The 26,355-nt window shown below is 40.7% G+C and overlaps 1 protein-coding gene across 5 annotated transcripts in view; it reads right to left on the bottom strand.

Annotated features, from left to right (window-relative positions):
• Positions 1–504: 504 nt before the first annotated feature.
• kcnq5a (potassium voltage-gated channel, KQT-like subfamily, member 5a) overlaps positions 505–26,355 on the bottom strand; it is a 227,413-nt gene continuing 201,562 nt past the window's right edge. For 2 of the 5 annotated variants that reach the window (XM_060926035.1, XM_060926037.1), the window contains exons 8-15: positions 26,216–26,310; positions 25,427–25,453; positions 19,609–19,829; positions 13,118–13,223; positions 10,660–10,791; positions 10,350–10,463; positions 6,167–6,296; positions 505–2,706 (exon numbers count right to left, since the gene is read on the bottom strand). In XM_060926035.1, coding sequence (XP_060782018.1) covers positions 1,651–2,706; positions 6,167–6,296; positions 10,350–10,463; positions 10,660–10,791; positions 13,118–13,223; positions 19,609–19,829; positions 25,427–25,453; positions 26,216–26,310 — 1,881 coding nt within the window. In that variant the 3' untranslated portion in view covers positions 505–1,650. Of the gene's footprint in view, positions 2,707–6,166; positions 6,297–6,848; positions 7,152–10,349; positions 10,464–10,659; positions 10,792–13,117; positions 13,224–14,269; positions 14,282–19,608; positions 19,830–25,426; positions 25,454–26,215; positions 26,311–26,355 lie in introns of those variants that run through there. The other 3 variants (XM_060926036.1, XM_060926038.1, XM_060926040.1) reach the window with 3 other exon arrangements.

The raw sequence follows: 26,355 nt of genomic DNA, 5'->3' as shown, positions 1-26,355 counted from the left end.
CATTTTTCTTCTAATCTTAAACACAGATTCTTTTTCATTTACAGTAATTTGATTAGAATTAGAATTTTTATTGGACTGGTTATGGCCTGGGGATCATATAGTTGAAATCCCCATATAATTAGGGATTTGTGATCCCAAGTATTTCAGAGCTTAAAGCGCACAATGATTAAACACAACTGCCCTCTGTGAGTTCAAGTCATTTCTTTATTGAAGTATGATAAAGTTTATTTTGCATTTTTTTTCTTCAAACCCAGAGCATCAGCTCTGTTATGTGCACATAGTTAAAAATAAATTAATCAGCATGACAGAATGGTACCATTATCAAGCATGTATATTAAGGCCAGTTTTGTGTAATAAATTACTGAATTAGTGGCAAAACAAATAAACAGGAAAAAAAATGACAAAGGCTTAGTACACAATCATAGAGAAATGTATAATTATCCCAACCTAAACTCTTAAATTCCCAAAGGAAGAGTATAAAGAGAATTAGGACAGGTAACATTGAAGAACTATGCAAAAAGGCACCATGAAGCATTTTGTTAAAAATAACCTAAAGTGTGTTAATTATTAACATTAATCTACAATATTTTTCTGCAACTCAAATATATGTATGCTATAGTAAATTGATGGAACACAAATCGACATCCAGAGTCTACTGTACCATCAGGTCCATATATCTGGATTACAAATATGAATTATGTAAAAACCTTTCATCACATTTGCAGGTTTCTTGTAATTCTTTGAACAATTGTGCTTCCAACTGTTGTAAGCTACAGTGCCAGGAATATCCTCAGTGTGTACCAGAGGCTTTGCACAGCTCCAGAAATCCTTCAACACAAGTAGGCTTGTCTCATGATATACAAACAGATACTGACATCATATATGTGTTACATTCTTATTGAAGTTATATTGATAACCAGCTAGTAGAAGAATGGTAAGCAGCATTTTAGGTTGACTTTAAGACTGCGGTGGGCTACAGAATAAAACAGAATACAGTTGTGAGATAAATTATGTAATATATGAGGCTACACAATAAAAATGTATTAAAACAATCTAAAGAAGTCAGTGTTGATGGTATTGATGCAGGTTTCTAGGCAGTCACATGAAAGAAAATAAACCCTGGTTATTTGAACCTGTTTAAACTTTTTTTTTGGACATAGCTACAAATATGCATGGTGCTTATGCTTGATTTATTTTACTGGCGAAACATTTGACTTAAGTAAGACATACATTTCTGAATAAAGCATGGTATAAAAAAGGAGACTCAAATATGAATTCTAAGACCAAGTAGGCAATCAATAACGACAAATGCATAAATACTCTCAATCATATATGTGTGGTTGCATTTTAAACATGCAAGTGCACATGCAAGACTGAGATCAGAGCTCATTCAGTACCATAATCCTTCATGTCATCTGTTTAATGCTAAATACCTTCTACTTCATTAAAATTCCCATCATGACAAAATTATCCATGCAATGGCATGTAGGAACATAAAGTTACGAGGAACATCACATCTTTTTAGCAACTGATGCTGACACTTAGAAAAGGCAAGAAGTGAAGCTGCCATCCTCTTTCCTTCAGAAAAAGTGAATAAGGGATTACAGGATGTGTCCAGTCTCCACGCTGAGGCTGCTGTGTGTGTTGGTGTTACTTTATAAGGAAACGAGGCACGCTTAGAGACTCTGAGCTGCCCGAGGGTGTTATCTGGTTCTGAGTTGGTCCACCAGCTACCATTTGTACAAGCTCTGTTGAGAAGCTAGCATCTGTGCTCTGCTGAGAGAGCAGGTTGAAGTTCCCCTTGCTGGTGGCCAGCTCTTTGTCAGTGATGAAGAGTTCTGTTTCTCCCCAGTCTGTTAGCGCCTCCCGGTCATTGGATTCATTGTTGCTGCTGCCGCTACTTCGAGCAGAGAGGTTGGGGTGGCACTCTGTGCCTGAAGGCAGCATGAGGTTCTGTGCAGAGAGTGACTTCCCCAATGCCTGGTTGGCCTGCAGTGGGTTGGCTGCTGCTGAAGGTGTGAAGCCCAGTGGATTAATTTCGAGACTCAAATGTCTCCTCCAGGAGCCCTCCTCCTTGGGGCTCCGCTCAGGCTTGCTCCTGAGCTGCACTGTGCTCTCTGAACATTTAGCCTCTTTGTCTGAAGCAGCTTCAGTCTGGGTGTTAAGCAAACAAGCATTGGGACTGCTTTCTTGCAGCGTCTCTGAGATCATGCTGGTAGGCCTGCTTGGAGGCAGTGGAGCCACAGTGGGCAGCTGGAGTGTGTGTGTGTTGGGGGTGGTCATAGGAAGAGGCCTGGTCAGCTCAGGAAAGTTGGAATGAGCTCTGGAGAGGTTGTTGGGAGTGAGGATGGGAGGAGGAGAAGTTGGATACACACTGTCTGGGCTCGATGGTGGATTCTGAAGCAGTGGAGATGGAGAAAAAGAGGAGGAGGATGCTGGGAAAGCAGTGCCCACATTAAACTCACTGGGTGCCAGGACTAGCTGAAGGCTGCAGGGCAGATTATCGCTGATTGAGCGGGAAATCCCACTTCTGCTTAGCTGGGTGGAGGAGATATCTTTGCTCTGAATGGAGCTGTGATAGTCTGAGGTCTGCTCCAGCTCAAACAGAGGAAGAGCTGATAGGCCCAGAACTGAGGGTGAGCCTTTTTGGAGTACTTGACGGTAGATATCCAACAAGGAGTCCAACTTTGACTCAATGGACTGCACCTGCATCACATAAAACATAAATTAGACAACATTTGTTTAGGTTCTATGCTACCATTTTGTCACTTTAAGACATAGTCCTTATTACTCAGTTATAAAGGCATGCCGTTATAGAGATCATGTTGAAGTTAATTTATTAGCACTTTTAGCAACAGACATTGTCACAAAGCAGCTTGTGTTGAACATCACACTGAACACTGATACCAGAGACTCCTGCTATAAACCCATAAGTCTTAAATAAACATCTCCTAACAGAATGTGTTTTTCTGAAAAGTTATTTCTAAAGTTAAAAAGAAAAACACTTAAAAATCTGTTATTAGTCTTAGATTATGTGGAGCACACACACAATACAGTACAATTCCCTGCAAATGAGGTGTTACTATAAAAACAATAACATATTAGAGTGAGTGCATCAATATACTCACTCAGCACTTTGTTAGGAACACCTATACACCTACTCATTCATGCAATTATCTAACCAGCCAATAGTGTGGCAGCAGTGCAATGCATAACATTATGCAGATATGGGCCAGCATCTTTGATCACATCAACCATCAGAATGGAGAAAAATGTGATCTCAGTCATTTTGACCATGACATTATTGTTGGTGCCAGATGGGCTGGTTTGAGTATTTCTATAATTGCTGATCTCCTGAGATTTGCACACACAACAGTCTCTTGAGTTCACTCAGAATGATGTAATAAAGGAAAAAAAACATCCAGTCTTACTGTGAGAGTCCCTCGGAGGCACATGCGCATTCTATGTATTCGGCAGCAAGCGAGCCGCTCTTTGTTTTGAACGAGTGGTCCGGGTCTCTCGTAAATTCCAAGCAAACTAAAGGACTACTTGGGCTACGATGTTATTCGGAAAAACCACGTTCACTTGACGATGGATGGATCCATCCATCCATTATCTGTAGCCGCTTATCCTGTTTAGGGTTGCAGGCAAACTGGAGCCTATCCCAGCTGACTATGGGCAAGAGGTGGGGTACACCCTGGACAAGTCGCCAGATAATCACAGGGCTTATACATAGAGACAAACAACCATTCACACCTACGGTCAATCTAGAGCCACCAATTAGCCTAACCTGCATGTCTTTGGACTGTGGGGGAAACCGGAACACCCGGAGGAAACCCACGCAGACACGGGGAGAACATGCAAACTCCGCACAGAAAGGCTGCCACTGGGCTCGAACTCAGAACCTTCTTGCTGTGAGGTGACAGTGAGAGAGACTACACCACCATGCCATCCTTGACAATGGATCTTAAGAGGCAATTTAAGACACTCTTGGCCTTAAGAGGCTTTCAGGAAACCCACCCCTGTACAATTGTGTTGAGCAGAAAAGCATTTCCGAATGTACAACATGCTGAATCTTGAGGCAGATGGGCTACAACAGCAGATCACATCGGGTTCCACTTCTATCAGCCATGAACAGAAAGCTGAGGCTGCACTGCACACAAGTTCACAAAACTGGATAGTGGAAGACTAGATAAAACGTAGCCTGGTCTGATGAAACTTGATTGCTGTTGAGGCACACAGATGGTAGGGTTCAGAATTTGGCACCAACATCATGAATCCATGGACCCAACCTGCCTTGTGTCAAAAGTCCATGCTGGTACAAGTGGTGTAATGGAGTGGGGAATGTTTTCTTGGCACACTTTAGGCCTGTTATCCCTTCATGGTCACAATTTACCCATTTTATAATGGATACTTCCAGCTTGATAATGCACCATGTCACAAAGCAAAAGTTGTCTCAAACTGGTTACATGAAAATGACAATGTGTTCAGTGATTTTCAGTGTCCTTCCCAGTCACTGGATCTGAGTCCAGTAAAACACTTTTGGAGTGTGTTAGAACGGGAGACTCACTGCATGAAATTACACCTGAAAAATCAGGAAATGTGTGATGCAATCGTGTCAACATGGATCAGAATCTCAAAGGAATGCTTCCAAAACCAGCATTAATACATTTCATCACAGAACAGTCATATCATTTAGTGTACATCTCAAAAGACACATTTGGAGTGTGCAGTACATCTTTAAAAATATAAATGTAGCTTCCTATCTGTTTTAATGTGTGTGTGATAATTTGCCCAGTTTTTTACATTTACAAAAATACTTCTTATAATAATAATCAAAGTCCTTCCCGCACCATTTGTGGTGCGTTTGGTGGCACCGATCACCGTTTCCGTAGCCCTCAGTCTCTTGCCCATATTACATAACTAGGGTTACAGTGGGGGGGCTAGTCCTCTGGTAACCGCAAGAGTTTGAATCCCCACTTGCATCTGTATTGCAGCATGCCTTGCCAGATGGCAGTAGGCACCATTTTTATGATGGTCTTTGGTATGACCTGACCGTGAGTAGAACTCGCGATCGAGAGGCGGACACGCTAACCACTAGACCAGGGCTTTTCAAAGTGTGGGGCGCGCCTCCCCTAGGGGGCGCCAGAGTTCTTCAGGGGGGGCGCAACGTGAGGAAAAATAAACCAGAATAAGTTACTATTGCGGACATTTAGCGAACTTCAGCTAGCCTTTGCCAGAGACAAAATGGATCGATTTTTAGTACCTAAAGCTACAGTGAGTGAGGAGACAGAGTCTGGGCCAAGCAAAAAAAGAAGTATGACCACAATTATTTAAAGTTTGGATTTTCATGGACTGGATCTGAAGATGCTCCACTGCCACAGTGTGTTGTCTGCCAAGAGGTGCTAGCTAACGATGCTATGAGATGTTTAAAATGTGTAAAACAAGATGTTTAAAAAAAAAAGCACAGATGTTTAAAATGTGTAAAAAAAAGATGTTTTCAAAAAGCACAGATGTTTAAAATGTGCAAAAAAGAGGTTTTAAAAAAAGCTCATGTTTTAAATGTGTAAAAAAAAGATGTTTTCAAAAGGCACAGATGTTTAAAATGTGTAAAAAATGTTTTCAAAAAGCACAGATGTTTAAAATGTGCAAAAAAAGAGAGGTTTTAAAAAAAGCTCATGTTTTAAATGTGTAAAAAAAGATGTTTTCAAAAAGCACAGATGTTTAAAATGTGTAAAAGAAAAAAATCAAAATGTGTACAACAACCATTTTTTTAAAATACGAATGGAACATTAAGTATAGCAACAACAAAAATTGTAAGGGGGCGCTGTTGTTTATTTGCTCTCTGAGAGGGGCTGACTCTCCCACACTTTGAAAACCCCTGCACTAGACCACTCGCCGGTACATAATAATAATAATAATAATAATAAATTAATATTACTACTACTACTAGTAGTAGTAAATTAATAGTTTATTATCAGTGAGACTTTGGTATATAATATACTGGTCAACTCTGATAGTTTAATTGCCAAACTATTAATAGCTTAGCCTTCTCACCTAATGTTACCACCAGCCACCAGCGATCATTTGAATGATAATCAGCACTAATGTCAGAGCCATGCATTTAGTTTGTTCTTGAAGTGTGACATTATACTTATAGACTCACCTGTCTTTCTACTTTACACACACGTCCCAGCATGCTCATGTCATGCTCCAGAGACTCGCCCTCTGGAAGGATCCTGTCCCTCATCTTCCTGTCCAAGGGTATCTGCCCTTTTCCCAAGATCTGGTCCACCCTGTGACACATAAACACTGAATAAGTCCAAAAGGATGGAACAGACAGCTTTAATTGCTGTATCTGTATTCCCTTTAACCAGAAAACGGCACAGCACAGAGGGACGAAACCTGATTCCAGTTAATGAAGGAGAAAGGTAGTTAGCGGTTATGTTGTTCAAAAATTTTACAAAGAGGGGAATCATTTAACAAGCAAAAGTCACCGTTTTAATCTCAGTATATTTTGTGTGGAAATTATGCTAATGCTCGCACAACATGTAGAGGGTATTTCTACTTTCTAAAGATTAGTTCTTTTTAGATTTTTCTCCTGGCACTGCGAAACAAATTAAGCAGTTTAACAGTAAACCAAAGAATAGCTTTTTTCAAGGCTTTAATTTTGCCAAGCATTAGTGAGATGTTAGATATCCACAGTTCTCCATTGGTATTATCATGCACGCTAAACACTAAAATGAAACAGTAGTAAGTTAAACCAATAGTTAAAAAAATCTCATCAGTAAAACCACATAAAGCAAGTGTTATACAGAGTTTGGGAAACAATATAAACAAGTCTAAGTCACTTGGGTATCCAATGCTGAAGCTGATCTTGTGCTATAAAATATACACACCATTAAGTTCTAACACTAACTTAGCATCAGCCTTAGACCCCTGAGACACAGTGTTAAGTTAATTCAGGTGAGTATTTTCCCAAGTCTAGGACCCCTGTGTTAGGTGGTATAGGCAACAGTTGCTAGTACAACTCTAACCCTGAGCTGGTGTGTTTCTTCTTGGTTTGACTGTAATACAAGTGCAGAGTAGGAGAGGACAGGTTCCTGGCTTTGATGTCGAGGCTCTGTTGTGGACACAAGCCTGTGACAAGTCTGTGTATGAAAGAGAGTTGTCTGTTTAATGTTTCATTATCAGTCAAGGACAACTAACTAGAGAGAAGTTACTCTAAAGCTCTGTCAGCACAAATACTACTGCAAACAACATATCTAGATTTCATGTGCTAAAGGCAAATCAATGTCAAACCAACAGAATGTTGCTTCTGAATTAATCAATAGAATACACTCTTAAAATAAAGGTGTCGGAAAAGGTTACTTTAGCGATGCCACAGAGGAAACATTTTTTTTTTTGTTGTTGTTTGTTTGTTTCATTAAGAGGCATTTTCAGTTCCCTAAAGTATGTTTCATTACATGATTCTTTAAACATTAACATTTTTGCTGTTGCCATAATTAAACTGAACAATTTTTCCACTACAAGGATAGTTTATACCATCACATTTACGGTAGAAAAAAAAAATCTGTATCGGCAACAAAAATAGTTAAAGGTACATCAATCAAAAGGTTTAGGAAACCAAGAAATGGTTCTTCTCTGACATCACTCTTCCACCTTTAAAAAAAAATAAATAAATATATACACACACACACATATATATATATATATATATATATATATATATATATATATATATATATATATATATATATATATATATATATATATATATAAATTATATACACACACACACACACACACACACAGTGGGGCAAAAAAGTATTGTCAGTCACCAATTGTGCAAGTTCTCCCACTTAAAAAGATGAGAGAGGCCTGTAATTTTCATCATAGGTATACCTCAACTATGAGAGACAAAATGAGAAAAAAAAAAATCCAGAAAATCACATTGTCTGATTTTTAAAGAATTTATTTGCAAATTATGGTGGAAAATAAGTATTTGGTCAATAACAAAAGTTCATCTCAATACTTTGTTATATACCCTTTGTTGGCAATGACAGAGGTCAAACGTTTTCTGTAAGTCTTCACAAGGTTTTCACACACTGTTGCTGGTATTTTGGCCCATTCCTCCATGCAGATCTCCTCTAGAGGAGTGATGTTTTGGGGCTGTTGCTGGGCAACACGGACTTTCAACTCCCTCCAAAGATTTTCTATGGAGTTGAGATCTGGAGACTGGCTAGGCCACTCCAGGACCTTGAAATGCTTCTTACGAAGCCACTCCTTCGTTGCCCGGGCGGTGTATTTGGGATCATTGTCATGCTGAAAGACCCAGTCACGTTTCATCTTCAATGCCCTTGCTGATGGAAGGAGGTTTTCACTCAAAATCTCACGATACATGGCCCCATTCATTCTTTCCTTTACACGGATCAGTCATCCTGGTCCCTTTGCAGAAAAACAGCCCCAAAGCATGATGTTTCCACCCCCATGCTTCACAGTAGGTATGGTGTTCTTTGGATGCAACTCAGCATTCTTTCTCCTCCAAACACGACAAGTTGAGTTTTTACCAAAAAGTTCTATTTTGGTTTCATCTGACCATATGACATTCTCCCAATCCTCTTCTGGATCATCCAAGTGCTCTCTAGCAAACTTCAGATGGGCCTGGACATGTACTGGCTTAAGCAGGGGGACACGTCTGGCACTGCAGGATTTGAGTCCCTGGCGGTGTAGTGTGTTACTGATGGTAGCCTTTGTTACTTTGGTCCCAGCTCTCTGCAGGTCATTCACTAGGTCCCCCGTGTGGTTCTGGGATTTTTGCTCACCGTTCTTGTGATCATTTTGACCCCACGGGGTGAGATCTTGCGTGGAGCCCCAGATCTCCCTTGATTATCAGTGGTCTTGTATGTCTTCCATTTTCTAATAATTCCTCCCACAGTTGATTTCTTCACACCAAGCTGCTTACCTATTGCAGATTCAGTCTTCCCAGTCTGGTGCAGGTCTACAATTTTGTTTCTGGTGTCCTTTGACAGCTCTTTGGTCTTGGCCATAGTGGAGTTTGGAGTGTGACTGTTTGAGGTTGTGGACAGGTGTCTTTTATACTGATAACAAGTTCAAACAGGTGCCATTAGTACAGGTAACGAGTGGAGGACAGAGGAGCCTCTTAAAGAAGAAGTTACAGGTCTGTGAGAGCCAGAAATCTTGCTTGTTTGTAGGTGACCAAATACTTATTTTACCGAGGAATTTACCAATTAATTCATTAAAAATCCTACAATGTGATTTCCTGGATTCTTTCCCCCCATTCTGTCTCTCACAGTTGAAGTGTACCTATGATGAAAATGAAAATTACAGGCCTCTCTCATCTTTTTAAGTGGGAGAACTTGCACAATTGGTGGCTGACTAAATACTTTTTTGCCCCACTGTGTGTATATATATATATATATATATATATATATATATATATATATATATATATATACACACACACACACACACATGGAGACAACACTGAAGCAAAAATAATATACAGTTGTAAAAGAAATGCTACTGATTCAGGAACCGGGGGGCAAAAAACAAACAAACAAACAAACAAAAACTTAGTTTGTCCCACATTCCTAGGAGAATCAAGATGTCAGGATCACATAAACCATTATGTTCTGTATTACTTAGCTTAATCATGTTTTATATTTTATGGCAATACAAATGTAAATAATAAAAATGTACATCTGATGTCTCTCTCTCTCTCTACTTTATTTACACAAAATGTTTTATGTTGGAAACAAAATTAAACATACCGTAATTTTATATTGTAACACTTCCAATAATAACAATATCTCATCTCATCTCATTATCTCTAGCCGCTTTATCCTGTTCTACAGGGTCGCAGGCAAGCTGGAGCCTATCCCAGCTGACTACGGGCGAAAGGCGGGGTACACCCTGGACAAGTCGCCAGGTCATCACAGTAATAACAATATAGAATCGGTTATTCTGACTCATACAGAACATAAGGGTTAAATTTTGGGTTAAAATAACACTTTTTCTAGCAAGGAAAGAATAACACGCAGCCAAAAGCAAGGAGATGTAGAGTTTGTTAGACAGAGTCGACAGCTTAAGGTTCTGTGTCTGTGAATGGTACATAATATGCAACATCTAGCTTTAATTTGCCAAACATACTTGAACATTAAGAAATATAGTGGAATATGGCATAGCTGCAGACCTGAAACCATTATTATACATGTCAACTGTATGGCATTTGTCAATGATGAACCAAACACATAGCCTAAGCATGTGACTCATGTCTGCATTTTATGTCAGGTAATGTTGGTGAAGGGGACTATGGGTCAGCTGACCCTGGGGCTGAGTGCTTCCTCTTGGCTTGGCTGTAATACGAGTGCAGGGAGGGAGAGGAAAAAGTCTTGGCTTTGCTGCGCAGGGTCTGAGGTGGACCCACTATTGTATCCAACCTGAATGGGAGAGTGCAAACACACATTCATGTAGTCACAACAATAGAGACAAACATATAAGCAGACAGTGCTTTATGTGAGCAGGTGGGAACGGAAGGAAGAAATACCAGGAGTGAAATTAAATGTGATTTAAAATCATTATAGAAATTATTCAAACATCTTGTTTGGGAGTGTGTAAAGGTCAGACTGGGCTAACCTAGTCTGGAGACTCTTGATGCGACACAGCATGTCCAAGTGCCCGGCTGAGTACTGTTCAATCACATCTTTCACATCATATGGCCGCAGAGTCTCCTTAAACTTCTTCTTGGCCACGTGGAACTTCATTATTCTGACAAGAATAAAGGATACAACTCACATCACAATTCTCCTAGTGTGTGCTGTTTAAAGAAGACAAAGTGCTGCCAGAGTCACAAGGTGAACATTTGGTCTTTTTATAATCGCAATCATTTTGAACACATGCACAAAACCTTGTGCTAATTTATGTATCAAATCTTTGTAGATAATGCACAGAAAAGTAGCTTTCCAGTTCATAAATGCTTTCTGAAAAAGGGATATGTGACATGTCCAAAAAAAAGAACATTTTGTACAGATAATTAAAACAATCTTTAAGACACACATTACTTGTAATAGACATTTCTGCACAGCTTGTCTTACATGTCAGTTTCCAAGTTGTACTGAAAGTACTTAATGTGTTTCAATGCTTATTCACTGTCACTAGTGGGCCATGATGAACCCTATGTGTAAAGCCAGTGGGGAAAATAGTTTAAAACAGGGCTTCTAACATTGATCCAGTCAAATAATTTTCTCACCAGTATCACCCAAACCTCCAGCGGTGGAAAGCATTAGTGTCATTCGACAGGGCTAAGATGGAACCAAAATATTGACACAGTGCTGCATGGATCTTAATATCACAGTGTTTTAAATCATGCTTTGACTGCCTGTCAGGTATACTCTGATATATATGTCAGATGAGCCAATGTGTAAGCAGAAGATGCTGTGAGTGTGTCCATCTGACACCTTGGGAAAGCAGAGAAAGAGAAATCTCTACCACTTTACCCCAGGAGGACCTTTTGATTAGTGATGTCACCACTGATAATAAAGCTGCAAGGCATGTGTAACTAAACAGCTTGATTCCTTCTGCAAGTGACCAGTCACATCTGAAGCTTTGCTTCAGCTCACAACTGATTTAAAAGAAAAGTAAAGCTTGGTCCGCATTTTGGGGTGTCATTCGAGGAAACAGCGGTTTGAGCAAGAAATAGTTTGATACACAGAAATATTTTGTAGCTATAGAAGTTAAAAGACCAACAAAGTGTCCTAAAACTTTGATTACAGTTTAAACTCAAAATCAGAAAATAAGGCTGCCTATGTATAAGATGTATATGCCTATGTATAACGTACTAACAATCTTGCTGGGGGAAAAAAAATCAACAAGCATAAACATAGCCTCATATATTTTACAATTCAGATAAGCCCACATAAGCCTTGTCTATAAAATAATAGGTGATGGGGCTGGGTTAAATATAAATGCGTGTCAGCAGGTTTTTGTGTTATCAGTTGCCTTTATTGTTTTAAAAAGCAATTAATATCACTGAACCATGTTAAAAAAAAAAAACATGCTGCAGCTCCCACTAGGATGCAGTAGATTATAATTTGCACATCATCCTCTTCACCACTAGATGTCACTACAATGCACTGTGTTATAAAAAGCATAAAGTAATGAAATGCTGATTGAAACAACTGGGAAAAATAGCTTCAAGCTTTAAAACAAATACTCCTAAATCCTTCCTACATATATCCTGTTTATTAATTGCAAATCGCCTTAATATATCAAGCTCCAGCTCCACCTTCAACCTGACCATGCTAAGGCAACTACTGCAGACTAATTAGTGATAAAAGAAGTCAGATGAAAGTTACACAGTAGATAATTGATAATTTACGCAGGTAAAAAATGTCCTCCTCTATCCATCCATTGTATTCATTCATTAAGTCTTTCTCGTTTATGCCACAATGGCATGACTAGAAAAAAGTCTGGACATATACTTTTCAGTTTGAGTACTTACTAGAAGAAGAAGAAACCTTTATTCGTCACATGCACACTTCAAGCACAGTGAAATTCATCCCCTGCATTTAACCCATCTGAAGCAGTGAACACAAACACACACCCAGAGCAGTGGGCAGCCCAGAGCGCCCAGGGGGCAGTCAGGGGTTCAGTACCTTGCTCAAGGGCACCTCAGCCCAAGGCCACCCCACATCAACCTAACTTGCATGTCTTTGGATTGTGGGGGAAACCAGAGCACCCGGAGGAAACCCACACAGACACAGGGAGAACATGCAAACTCCACACAGAAAGGCCCTCGCCAGCCACTGGGTTCAAACCCGGAACCTTCTTACTGTGAGGCGACTGTGCTAACCACTACACCACCGTGCTGCCAATTTTACATCCATTTCAGGTTTAATAAATCCTTATTTGTACATCATTAACATAAACAAATCCATAGAATTTAAGATCATACCTAAACATAAGAAAATTCTATAAATGAGGCCCCTGTAGTCTAGTATAATGGCTGTTAGTTATACAGGGTGTCCAGAACATGAAATCAGCCCCTACGTGTAATGATTTTTCAGTACCTGTGTTATTTCGGTAATTTCCTCACCTGACAGCTCTGATGACCATCTTCAGAGGAGCAGACAGATCCTCCACAGTGACATCACAGTGACATCCCTTCTCATCAAAACATTCCTCTCCTCCCAAACTGTCAGCTAAGAGTGAGATTTGGAAAAGGAGAGATGATATTTAAGAAGAGAAAGATCCAATAAAAAGTACAACTAGGAGAATAAGCATAAACATAAGCATCATGTGAAACATGTTGACACTGAATCATCACCAATCCTGAAATTATAGAGCCAAGCATTATTATAAAGAATCACAGCTGTAGACAGCAAATGTGAACATCAATACATTTGAATTATAGTGTAAATGCATTTTTATTATTTAATCCATTTGAATTTAGACCCTTGTGCATTGAGTCTGTTGGTACAATGCATTCACACAGGTGTGAACACTTGCATACGTCACCTCCGTGTGCAGTGTGCACCTTGGACTACAACTCGTGTGCAGCGCTGTGCTCAAGCTCATTAGGACTAATTGCCATGCACCTGCTGCCAATCAGAGCACAATCACAGTGTGTGCATATAAGGAATCTCAGAACACACAGACTTTGTGATATATATATATATATATATATGCATGCGCGCTGTACCTTGTGTGTGATGTTACTAAGCCTTTTGTCTTTGTGTGCCCTTTCTGGTTTTGATTCTGTTTTGTATTTTGCCCTTCGTCTCAGCCTTTGATAGCCTGCCTGTGCCTTGCTTGACCATTGCCTGTTTTTTGACACTGAATTTGTTGTATGTTTTGGGTATGTTTGCTAGTGTGTTTTTGCAATACATTTTCAGCACTTACATTTGTCTACTGCCCATTACATGTCTGAATACTCTGCCTACAAAATGGATGTAGTGGAAGAGAAGTGGCATTCTGAGCAATGTCATGCCAGAGTCAGAGAGGGAATGACCCCTAGAAATGGGGGGTGATACCTGTAAGGCTAACACAGCGGCATATGGGGAGGTTCTGCCACCAGGCTTCAGGGAGCACAAGACCATTACTCCACCAACAAGCTTCAGTGGGGATGTGACTGTTGCTCTGCTACCAGGCTTCAGGAAGGATGAGATCATCACTCTGCCAACAGGCTTCAGGGAGGATGCTGTCACTCAAACTTGGCCTATGCCTGTCTCTGAGTCCATATTGGAACCTGAAACCCTGCCTACGCTAGGGTCCATGCTCAAGCTTGGGTCCATGCTGATGCCTGAGTCCATGTCCATACTTAACCTGTGTCCAGGCCCATGTCTATGCTTGAGCCCATGACCATGTCCAAGCCTGAGTCTAAATCCTTGTCCAAGTTCATTCCAGAGTCTACATTCTTGACAACACCCATGTCCATGTCTCGATCCACGCCTCTGTACCAAGCCTCCACCTGCATCCATCCTCCCATACCAAGCCAAGTTTGAACCCAAGCTTCCACCTGCATCCATGCTTGCATACCAAGCCCAACCTGAACCCAAGCTTCCACCTAAGCCCGTGTTCCAGTACATCATGATGCCAGAGCAGAGCTCCAAGGGGACTTCATTCAGCCCTCGATCCTCATCCTTGGGGTAACCAAGGAGATTCTTAGCTCCTGGAGGGAGGTCGGTTCTGTCACATCCGCATGTGTTGATGCACTGAGCGCGCAGTGTGCACCTTGGACTGTAACTCGTGCCCAGCACTGCACTCAAGCTCTTTAGCACTAACTGCCATGTGCCTCCTGTTGATCAGAGTGCAATCACAGTGCGTGCATATAAGGACTCTCAGAAGACACAGACTTTGTAAAGTAAACACCCTAAGCCTTTGATCTTTGTTTTGCCTTTCTGGTTTTGACTGTTTTTGTATTTTGCCTTTTTTTTTCAGCCTTTGATATCCTGTCTGTGCCTTGCTTAACCACTGCCTGTTTCTTGACTCTGCCTTTGTCTTATGTTTTGGATCTGTTTGCTAGTGTGTTTTGCAAAAACTCTTTCAGCACTTAGATCTGTCTAATGCCGCTTTTCCACTACCAACGCGGCTGAGTTGGGCTGAGCCGTGCCGTGCTGAGTTGGGCTGAGTCGAGCTGAGTGGGGCTGTTGGAGTTGCATTTTGACTACAACCGCGCTGAACCGTGCTGGCTGGAAGTGGGTGGACACACTGGGTGGAGTTAGCGAAAGTGGGTGGACGTCACGTGATGTCGTTAGGCGGTGCAAACAGTGACATCAGTGGCCTTTTAAGCGGTAGTCTCACGACCCGGATAGTAAACAATAAACATGGAGGACATGGAGTCGTTAGTGTTGCTGGTCTTGGTGCTGTGGCTTGTTGTCACCGACAACGCCAACAGATACTGGCAAGAGCGTATAGATGAGGCGAGGCGCATAAGGCTCCAGAAACTCTCGTAATTCGTAATTCTTCTTCTTCCGGGTTTACGGTGTTTACAGATCCCAGCGTGCTCGCGGGGCATGTGTGGGCATGTGAGGACACTCCTCCTCACCAACCAGTGCACAGGGGAGTGTCTCCTCACGCCCCTAGCCCCACTCGGCTCGGTTTGGCTCGCTTCAGCCCCACTCCAAAACCTTGCGAGTTTTGGGTGCTAAGCAGGGCTGAAGCGAGCTGAGTCGTGCTGCTCTGAGGTAGTTGAAACGCGAGCCATGTCGGGCTGAAGCGAGCTGAAGTGAGCTGAAAAAGGGTAGTGGAAAAGGGCCATAACACCCATTACATGAGAGCAACTAGTCTGAGACAGATAGTGAAAGTTCTCTTGGGGTGAACAAAATTCAACCCAACTGCTCAAAACATGCTATGTGTAATGGGTTACATTTTTTTTTAGCCTGGCATTTTCTAACACTCAAAGTTTATGCTTTCTTGTCTGTTTAATTCTGTGCAGTGTGAGGCCAAATCACTATCGCACCAAATAAAACCCAACCAAAAGTATCAATTTCATTCAGACTTCTACTCAGCCTATGTAAAGCACGAAAATGCTTGGAATCAACAAATGAGTGTTTCCTTAAATAGATTTCTGTTGTGCAATGTGCCAGCTTGATTGTAAAACACAGAAACAAGCTGCTGTACTGGTAAAATGCAAAGTCCAGCAATTCTCCAACATCAGCGGAGGTATGGATTAAGTCTTATAAGCATGTGATAAGGGTCAACATTTAATAAGAGTGTTTGCACCATTCAGGGGTCATTAATCTGGGTGTATAAGCCTTGGACAGTGTGTTGACTACAGAATAGATTCTAGATGTGCCTGTGTATGCACTAAGGGCCAATTACAGTGGTGCTTGAAAGTTTGTGAACCCTTTAGAATTTTCTATATTTCTGCATAAATATGACCTAAAACATCATCAGCTTTTCACACAAGTCCCAAAAGTAGATAAAGAGAACCCAGTTAAACAAATGAGACAAAAAATATTATACTTGGTCATTTATTTATTGAGAAAAATGATCCAATATTACATATCTGTGAGTGGCAAAAGTATGTGAACCTCTAGGATGAGCAGTTCATTTGAAGGTGAAATTAGAGTCAGGTGTTTTCAATCAATGGGATGACAATCAGGTGTAAGTGGGCACCCTGTTTTATTTAAAGAACAGGGATCTATCAAAGTCTGATCTTCACAACACATGTTTATGGAAGTGTATCATGGCACAAACAAAGGAGATTTCTGAGGACCTCAGAAAAAGCATTGGTGATGCTCATCAGGCGGGAAAAGGTTACAAAACCATCTCTAAAGAGTTTGGACTCCACCAATCCACAGTCAGACAGATTGTGTACAAATGGAGGAAATTCAAGACCATTATTACTCTCCCCAGGAGCGGTTGACCAACAAAGATCACGCCAAGAGCAAGGCGTGTAATAGTCGGCAAGGTCACAAAGGACCCCAGGGTAACTTCTAAGCAACTGAAGGCCTCTCTCACATTGGCTAATGTTAATGCTCATGAGTCCACCATCAGGAGAACACTGAACAACAATGGTGAGCATGGTAGGGTTGCAAGGAGAAAGCCACTGCTCTCCAAAAAAAACATTGCTGCTCGTCTGCAGTTTGCTAAACATCATGTGGACAAGCCAGAAGGCTATTGGAAAAATGTTTTGTGGACGGATGAGACCAAAATAGAACTTTTTGGTTTAAATTAGAAGCGTTATGTTTGGAGAAAGGAAAACACTGCATTCCAGCATAAGAACCTTATCCCATCTGTGAAACATGGTGGTGGTAACATCATGGTTTGGGCCTGTTTTGCTGCATCTGGGCCAGGACGGCTTGCCATCATTGATGGAACAACGAATTCTGAATTATACCAGCAAATTCTAAAGGAAAATGTCAGGACATCTGTCCATGAACTGAATCTCAAGAGAAGGTGGGTCATGCAGTAAGACAACGACCCTAAGCACACAAGTCATTCTACCAAAGAATGGTTAAAGAAGAATAATGTTTTGGAATGGCCAAGTCAAAGTCCTGACCTTAATCCAATCGAAATGTTGTGGAAGGACCTGAAGCTAGCAGTTCATGTGAGGAAACCCACCAACATCCCAGAATTGAAGCTGTTTTGTATGGAGGAATGGGCTAAAATTCCTCCAAGCTGGTGTGCAGGACTGATCAACAGTTACCGGAAACGTTTAGTTGCAGTTATTGCTGCACAAGGGAGTCACACCAGATACTGAAAGCAAAGATTCACATACTTTTGCCACTCACAGATATGTAATATTGGCTCATTTTCCTCAATAAATAAATGACCAAGTATAATATTTTTGTCTCATTTGTTTAACTGGGTTCTCTTTATCTACTTTTAGGACTTGTATGAAAATCTGATGATGTTTTAGGTCATATTTATGCAGAAATATAGAAAATTCTAAAGGGTTCATAAACTTTCAAGCACCACTGTATGTACCTTAAATAACGCTCCTCAACAAATATGTCCCTCTTTGATTAAAAGTACCTTTGAGGATACAACCCCTGTGACAAGTGTCTGCACATTAGGCTGTAGTGGATTTTTAGAGGCTGCACAGTCAGGACATACTGGATGCTAAGCAGCTGTGAATCTGTGTAAGAAGTACACAGAACATGTCTGCGGAGTGAATGTAAGTTTTTTTCTCTCTGAATCAGCCTGATCTGTGGCACTGGGGTTACCCCTCAGCCTGTGTTCCTCATTTCAGAAGTGCGAGACTTCATGGTCATATAAACTTTCTCAGCTCTGCTGCGTCCTTGCTGAACATTACAGACATTCTTTCACAGTATAACACGTACATGTTTTGAAACTGGTCTTCACGTACAAATCCTGTTCGATGCTGAATATACAGCTGCAAAAAGATTTGAAATAAAAAACTGAACAAATGCAAACGTTGTTCAATTGTGGGTTTGGAAAGTACTAAAAAGTGAGGTAGATTTTCAAAGTCAAACCACAGTATTTCCTGTCATTTCAGCTTATATTGTTGCCTTGCAGATTCTCATTTTACCATAAGATTAACTGGCCTGTCAATACTGAAACACAATGTGAATTTTTCCATCACAAGCTGAGCAGAACCACTTTTAGCAGGACAGAGAGTCCAAACTGGCTCTGTCTCTTCCTCTCTATCGCCCTCTTCATTTCCACTGAGGGCCACTCTGAGGACTGTTGAGGTGAAACAGAACAATAGGTAATTGTTGAAGCAGCCATATACCTGTCATGAAGCTGTAGTGTACAGTGCATATTCCCCCACACCAAAAGGCACAAGATATAAATGTGAACACAACAAGACAATATACACTGAGGTTGACCTCGTTTAGCTTTTAAGACCCGTGATTAAGTGCCATGAGCAAACAGGTCAGGAAACAGAAACTTTCGGAAAGACCGGGGAAGCTTTTAATACTTTCATTTCTTGAGTTAGAGACATTATAACAGAATCTTCCACTCTGGGAATCTGTCCAGAACCTCAATATTTAATGGCATCATTGCATATATACGGATGGGTGAAAAATTAAATGCAAATCCAATGCCTCGTCTGTGAGGTCATTTTGCTGACATGGGTTGGGGAAGGATTATTGCAATTCAGTTAAAAGTTATTCTGACTTTTCTACCCTGACAGGAGTGGTCTCTATCAATGCCCCATTTAAAGGGCACAAGGTCTCACTGAATGGTTCAAGCATGAAAATGTTTCAAATCATGTGCTATGCAACAGTATAGGGACATGTCCAGTGAATGTTCAAATAATTTTCTCAACAAGTCCAGTGAAGAGATTTGCATAGGAAGGTCCCATTTTAGCGTCCATATTGAGATTAAAAGCTGAGGCAGTTACATGTTCCGATAATCTTAACACAATGTCCTGTTGCACTCCAAATATTTTGGAGCAGTCAATCTTCATTCAGAATAGCTATGTATAGCCTTTTGATAACCACTGCAAATAAAAAAAGAGGGTTGTCATGCAGGAACCAGTTCTTATAGATGTGCTTAATGTGTTCTTACCATTTCTATAACCTTTGCTACTGGTAAGCAATATGAACTTATGATAATAATCAATACATTTACACCTTAACTTGGCACACAGACCTTTTTTTCCTCACTTACCTTCGGGCATAGTGCGTGATTGACTCTTGAGCCTGAGCGAGGGTCGGAAACGTGTTCGGTCGTTGAAACTCCAGCTCTTTTGTACCTTGGCCGGGCTGCTCCCCTCTGTAGCTACCTCAGTCACAGGAGAGCGTCTGTCATTCAGTGATGTCTGCCTGCTCTTAATGCTCTGACCACGAGGACTGGCCATGCGCACACGTTCCTTAAAGCTCAGTTTCTGACTGCATGAGTGAAGGACAGTTAAGGGAGAGAGAGGGTAAGAAAGGAGGAATGTGAAAAGAATAATGATGAAGAGAAGAAAAAAAGAGAAAGATCTGTTAAATACAGCTCAACTTCATGTAAAAACAAATGACTAAGAGTAATAATATTTTAGCCTACTGATATACAATAATTTGCATACCTATTCACCCCATTCAACCTTTCCACATTTTCCTGTGTTAAAACCCCAAACTAAAATTGACTTAATTAGGACTTGTGCCATTTGTTTTCCAGTATATCTTTTAACATTTGAAGGCACATTTTTAAATTGTGATATAAAAGTTAGTTTAACAAAATAGCAGTCTGCATAAGTCCCCCTGAAGTAGAATGACCTTCTCAGATGTGTCTCTGTTAGCTTAAAAAAAAAACAAAAAAACATCTGGATTCTTTTTGCCCATTCTTCTTGGCAAAATTGCTGAAGTCCTGTCAGATTGGAAAGAGGTCACTGGTGAACAATAATTTTCAAGTCTTGCCACAGATTCTCAATCGGATTGAGGTTTTGGCTTTGACTGATTCGAACATATTTAGGTTCTTGGATTTGAACCACTCCAGTGTCTCAAGTCTCTTGCACACTGGAACAGATTTTCTTCTAGGATTGTCTATAAGAGATCTTGCAGTCACGTGACCGGAAAGTACACAACCGCCATCTTGTCGGTCAAAAACACCGCTGAATACTGCTGCACTCATGTACAGAATGGATCAATTTCAACCGACGGACTACACGGCTCATTTTTCTAATGAACAGATAACTAGATATATGTCTAAAATAAACGATCTACAGATTAGTGACCCTTATGGCTTACCAGACGGAGTTTTCACGACTGGATTTTGAACTGCCAGCGGAATACCCGGACGTGTATAATTACCTCATTAACTTTCCCTCACTGTTCAGTGGTGAAGCACTGCATGCCTATAAATCTCTGGACAGTTATCTTTACAGAAATTCAGGATTTGTCAGCGACTCAGATGTGGCATCTTGTAAACAAGAATCCTCATTGGATGGGTAAGTCACTTAAGTATTGAGTATAGCACTGACCAGCCGATTATAGAATAGAATAAGATAATTCCAACTGTAATTCCAAATCGTCCATCTTGTTTACATGGATCTGGCGTTGGAGAGGTAGAGGCTTGGCAGTGGAGGTTTGAGTGGCTGTTTTCTGAGCTTAGTCAACAGGCCGGCTCTGCAGCCTCGCTTTTGCTTCCGCTCCCGGCGCCGCCTCCTTCGCTTTGCTTCCGATAACAATCCACGGAGACCCCGCTGGTCTCGCTATCTCGTCCGGAATGTTGTGCATGCGATGGAACTCGCTACAAACCGTCATTTTCTGCTGGAAACCAATGTCCAGTAAGTCCATACGGTTGTAGTGGATATTGAAGTCCGGTACAGACAAACAACACGCAAAAATACACACAAAAACCATAAAAAACGTGCACAGGTAGGGAGAGCTTGTAGCCGCAGCCATTGTAGTAGAATTGTATATAGTAGGGTTTTCCAGAAGAAAAGGTAGAAGTAAAAGCAGAAGTAGAAGGCGGAATATGGCGTTTGACCGACAAGATGGCGTCTGTCACAATCTGGATCGGCTGTGACGTCACATGCAAGTGCTCCATATTTGGCTCCATTCAACTTGCCCTCAACCATTAGATTAGATTAGATTAGATTAGATTAGATTAGATTAGATTAGATTAGATTAGATTAGATTAGATTAGATTAGATTAGATTAGATTAGATTAGATTAGATTAGATTAGATTAGATTAGATTAGATTAGATTAGATTAGATTAGATTAGATTAGATAACTTTATTGATCCCTTTGGGTGGGTTTCCTCAGGGAAATTAAGATTCCAGCAGTATCATTACAGATAAACAGAAAAGAAACAGAGAAAACTTCTAGATAGATTAAAATAAATTAAGTATTTACATATGCAAATATAAAAAGAATAAGATATGGGGAAGAGAAGAAGGGGGAGGAGGGGGAAAAAAGAGAAGGGGGGCGACGGAAGGAGAGATATTGCACTTTATATTGCACATTGTCCGGTATTGCTTATTGTTAGGCTAGGCTACTGCTCATTCCCATCCTCTGTCCTCCTGTTACCCCTCCTCCCCCCCAGAGAGGAGTTGTACAGTCTGATGGCGTGAGGGACAAAGGAGTTTTTAAGTCTGTTCGTCCTGCACTTGGGAAGGAGCATTCTGTCATGACCAACTTCTTAGTCTTTGCTGATGAATGCATCCCCTAAACATGAACACAGACAGAGTGCGTGCAAGTAGGCAGGTAGATAGGAAGGTAGATAAGCAGGTAGGCCATCCAATCATTTCATTTGGACAGAATGAAATGATTGCACAGGCTTTTTATAGCCCTGTGACTGCCACATATGACTGATTTTTCTTTTTACTGACAGAGCATTTGATTTATTCATTGCTGTTGAGATGTAAAGAGAATTTAAATAAATATAACAAAAATGCTTCTACAATAAATTACCTACACTAGCTTTATTTTTTCCCCTCACTTCAGAATTCTTGACTATTTTGTATAGATTAATGAGATAATAATGACATAATTCCAATTTAGCCCCTTTCAGTTACAGGTAACAATACAAAATGTGGAAAAGTTCAAGGAAGGTGAATGTGCATGCATGGCCCTGTATTTCAACTTCTTAAGTTTTAATGCAGAAATTGTTTATGGTCAAGGCTTCATCTGACTGAAATTCCCTGTACTAAAATTATGCCCTTTACTCATAGCCTAAACAACATAAATAGGCTGACATGCAATGCAGTGAGCATTCTAGAACAGGCAGTGCTTTCAAGCCAATCACTCATGATCATGGGAGCTGGAGACATTATAAATGAAATGAAAGATGAGATCAGTAAAAAGGTAAAATAATAAATTGAGGTAAATGCCTCCCTCTTTGAAGGACTCAAACAGATTCAGATGCTGCATGAACAGTACCAAGATGTGCGAGAGAACAGTAAAGGGAATACTAGTAGCTTGAGCTCAGCTCAGCTGCGCACTAAGTTAGTGCTTAGTGTGCAGAAATGGAACTTTGTGAAATAGTAAGCATAACTCAGAAGCATACACGTGCAACATGCAGATGCGGGCATTAAGGCAATTATAATTTGCCTTGGGGCGGCACGGTGGTGTAGTGGTTAGCGCTGTCGCCTCACAGCAAGAAGGTCCGGGTTCGAGCCCCGCGGCCGGCGAGGGCCTTTCTGTGCGGAGTTTGCATGTTCTCCCCGTGTCCATGTGGGTTTGCTCCGGTTTCCCCCACAGTCCAAAGACATGCAGGTTAGGTTAACTGGTGACTCTAAATTGACCGTAGGTGTGAATGTGAGTGTGAATGGTTGTCTGTGTCTATGTGTCAGCCCTGTGATGACCTGGCGACTTGTCCAGGGTGTACCCCGCCTTTCGCCCGTAGTCAGCTGGGATAGGCTCCAGCTTGCCTGCGACCCTGTAGAACAGGATAAAGCGGCTACAGATAACGAGATGAGATAATTTGCCTCACTTTATGAAAGATCATTTAAAACTGGACACAGAAGATGGGAAAGCTTCCTTATAAAAGCTAAAACCCCACACAACTGCTTTCATTGTGTGGTCATTTGAAGACTATGGGGGTATATTAGGTTGAGGTACTATTTATGAAACAGATCAAATCATGGATGGTACAGTCAGTCATTCACAATGGCAAAACAAGTATTCATCTGTGGTTTGGTGGGTGTTCAGTCATTTTGCGTCCAAATACTGTATAGTAATTGCAATGAGAATCTGGTGTGATTTAATATGAGCTCTTCAGGTAAAAGGGGTTAGGCAGAAGCGTGGACCCCCTGTTTTAGCCCCTCCGTGGGATCATATTGGGAAGATAAAAGGTACATTTGGAGTATGAGTCACTATCCATGCACCTGCAGTTAGTCAGCATTCTCATTGGTTGTCATGTGCCCAAGGCAGAGGGGGATGCTGGGTACCTATAATTCCTTGTGGTATACTTCCTGAAGAGCTTCTGTCTATTACTATGAACCTTACTAGGGAGCGTGAGAGACAGATGGGTACGGATTAGTTAGAATGTGAAGAAAAAGTAGATTTCTTTCAGTGGAACAAACAAATATGTGGTTTGGGGGGAAAAAGACAAACACTTGGTTGTACAGTAAAAAGCCAAACATTTCTGGCTTTGTTAATCTCTGCTTTTCAGAAAACTGTTAAAGGCACAATGAGTGGCAGTCATGCATGGATAAAGTAATCACCCCAAACACACATTAAAACACACACATTAAAAGCCCACCCAAACGTCAAAATATATAAAAGCCAGTTTGTGACAATTTGTTACTCAATTAAAGGAGCATTGTACCATACAGAGTTACCGCTTGTCACTCTGGCCAGTAAAACACATCACACTACAAGAATCTCAAGTTATTTTATTCAAGTGGTTCACGGCTTAGTTGTATTTACAACTTAGCTTTTTGCTTTGTGTGTTTATAGTTCAGAGGAGTCTTTGCAGAAACATATTACAGCATATTTGCCACCCACCATGGGGACTATAAATTACTTAAGCCTTAAGTGTCTGGCTGTGCTGCTGCTCTTGTTTGGAATATGAATCACAAACCCAAAATCCAATTAAACTGCTAATTAAAAGCAGTGTAGGTTGAATGTAGGAAAAGGCTTTGCGCTTTACCATTACTTCCAAAAGCACCAGCAAAGAGTTAAGCTGAAATTGCCAGGAAATTAAAAGAGCAAATAACTGCATATAAGCAGCAAATTCAGCTGGTGAATGAAAAGTAACTACTTAAATACTCTCTGCCATTATAAACATGGTTCCTTACTGTGCATGTTCGTTCACTGTCCTAAAAGCCTTCGAGTCTTTGACACTGACTTTTCCCAAAGAGAAATGCATGGACAGAGAACAAAGATACACATGTACTAAGAAGAGACACATTGGCATGTTGCCATCCTCTGCCATTCCTACCTTAAGCAGCAACCCTCTCTCACCTGCTCTGTCTTTCTCTCTCTCCTTTATTTTATTTTTTATAATTCTTGGAGTGCATGTTCTCTGGAGTGATATTTAATCGCTAACATAAATAAATCACTGAATGGAAAATGTGCATCATGGTGCTGTCTGCCATCAGACAAGTGGTACTGTGTTCCATGTTTAACTCGTGCCAAGATAGAGCGGTTTATTGTGCACACACACAATTGATCTCTGTCTGCCTGTCTCTCACAAACATACACACAAATCTAAATATATTAGGTCACATGCAAACATCCTTGAGCTTATATAAACCTACAGTCACTTGACTCTGCTGTGTGCATTCTCTGGAGATGTGAAAGCTGCTCTTCCTCAATGGAAACAGTTACAAATGTTAAGAAGCAAGTTGCATATCACACTTTTGTCTTTTTATACTTTGTCTAATCACCAATTACATGTTAAGGAAGAACCTTATTCATTGTTTAATTATTTAGTGGTACATTCAGATATTTTAATTTAAACATGAAATAAGGCCAAGCTTTTATTTTACACAAAGGAAAACATTTCCAGTGGTTATAAAGGCACAGGTGACATACTGTATAAGAATAACAAACCTGCTGGTGGATTCGCCCTGGTCTTTCCTTCAGGTGTTAGTTAGCAACAGAGAGGAGAAAAGGGGCAGGAGATTAATTATTTACATGAAAAACAGGAACAGGAGTCTAACATAAAAGACAAATAGCACTGAAATATACTGAATCTTTCATACAATGAATGAATCATCAATATATTTCTCTCTGTGTTAACATAATACGGTATACAGTAAGTTGAGGAAGACATACACATACATGCACTAAGAATCAGAGCAAAAACAAACCACACCGTAAAAAAATAGGAAAACTGAGAACAGAGGATAGCATAAACATGCACTAAGCAGACATGCAAGCACAATCAAGCTGTCTCGTAAAGCCCTTGCAAGGATAATTTAGCTTTAAAATGGACAGGAACCCAGTCAGTGATTACTGGAAAAGTATAATAATGCTTCCCTCTGCCTAATCATAGATCTGTGTGCTTCAGATATTTCCAGGCTCCTAAAGTCTATATTGTCTTTCACACTGGCCTATATAACCAGGATAGTAAATCTTCCCTCATACTGTATCTTCAGGAGAAAGTTTGCGAGTGTCTATGGCTCTTACATTTAATTTGAATGCAGCCATTTTTATATTTTGGTGACTACAGGTCTTTTGCAAGCGAGAATTCAAGGGTGAATACAAGGAGAGGGAACACAAAGAAAAAGAAATTAGGCTTGGAGACAAAGACTTGTTTGCAATGATAAAGAGGGAAGAACGAAGGCCACAGGAGCACAGACACCAAAGAGAACACCCAGCTGCCAGAGTTGTACCTACTTTGTAGGGCTGCAGGTATGCAATGCCTTCAAATGAGGCTTCCAGGTAGCAATGGAAACCGAGTTCTCATCAGCCGCATAACTACGCCAAACACACTACGTGCAGAGTATACAAAAAGGAAAACAGGAAGGAAAAATGGA

Source organism: Neoarius graeffei, chromosome 7 (assembly GCF_027579695.1).
Source record: "Neoarius graeffei isolate fNeoGra1 chromosome 7, fNeoGra1.pri, whole genome shotgun sequence".
Lineage (NCBI taxonomy): Eukaryota > Metazoa > Chordata > Actinopteri > Siluriformes > Ariidae > Neoarius > Neoarius graeffei.
Note: the sequence above shows the minus strand (reverse complement) of the source record. Positions and strands in the feature narration are given on the sequence as shown.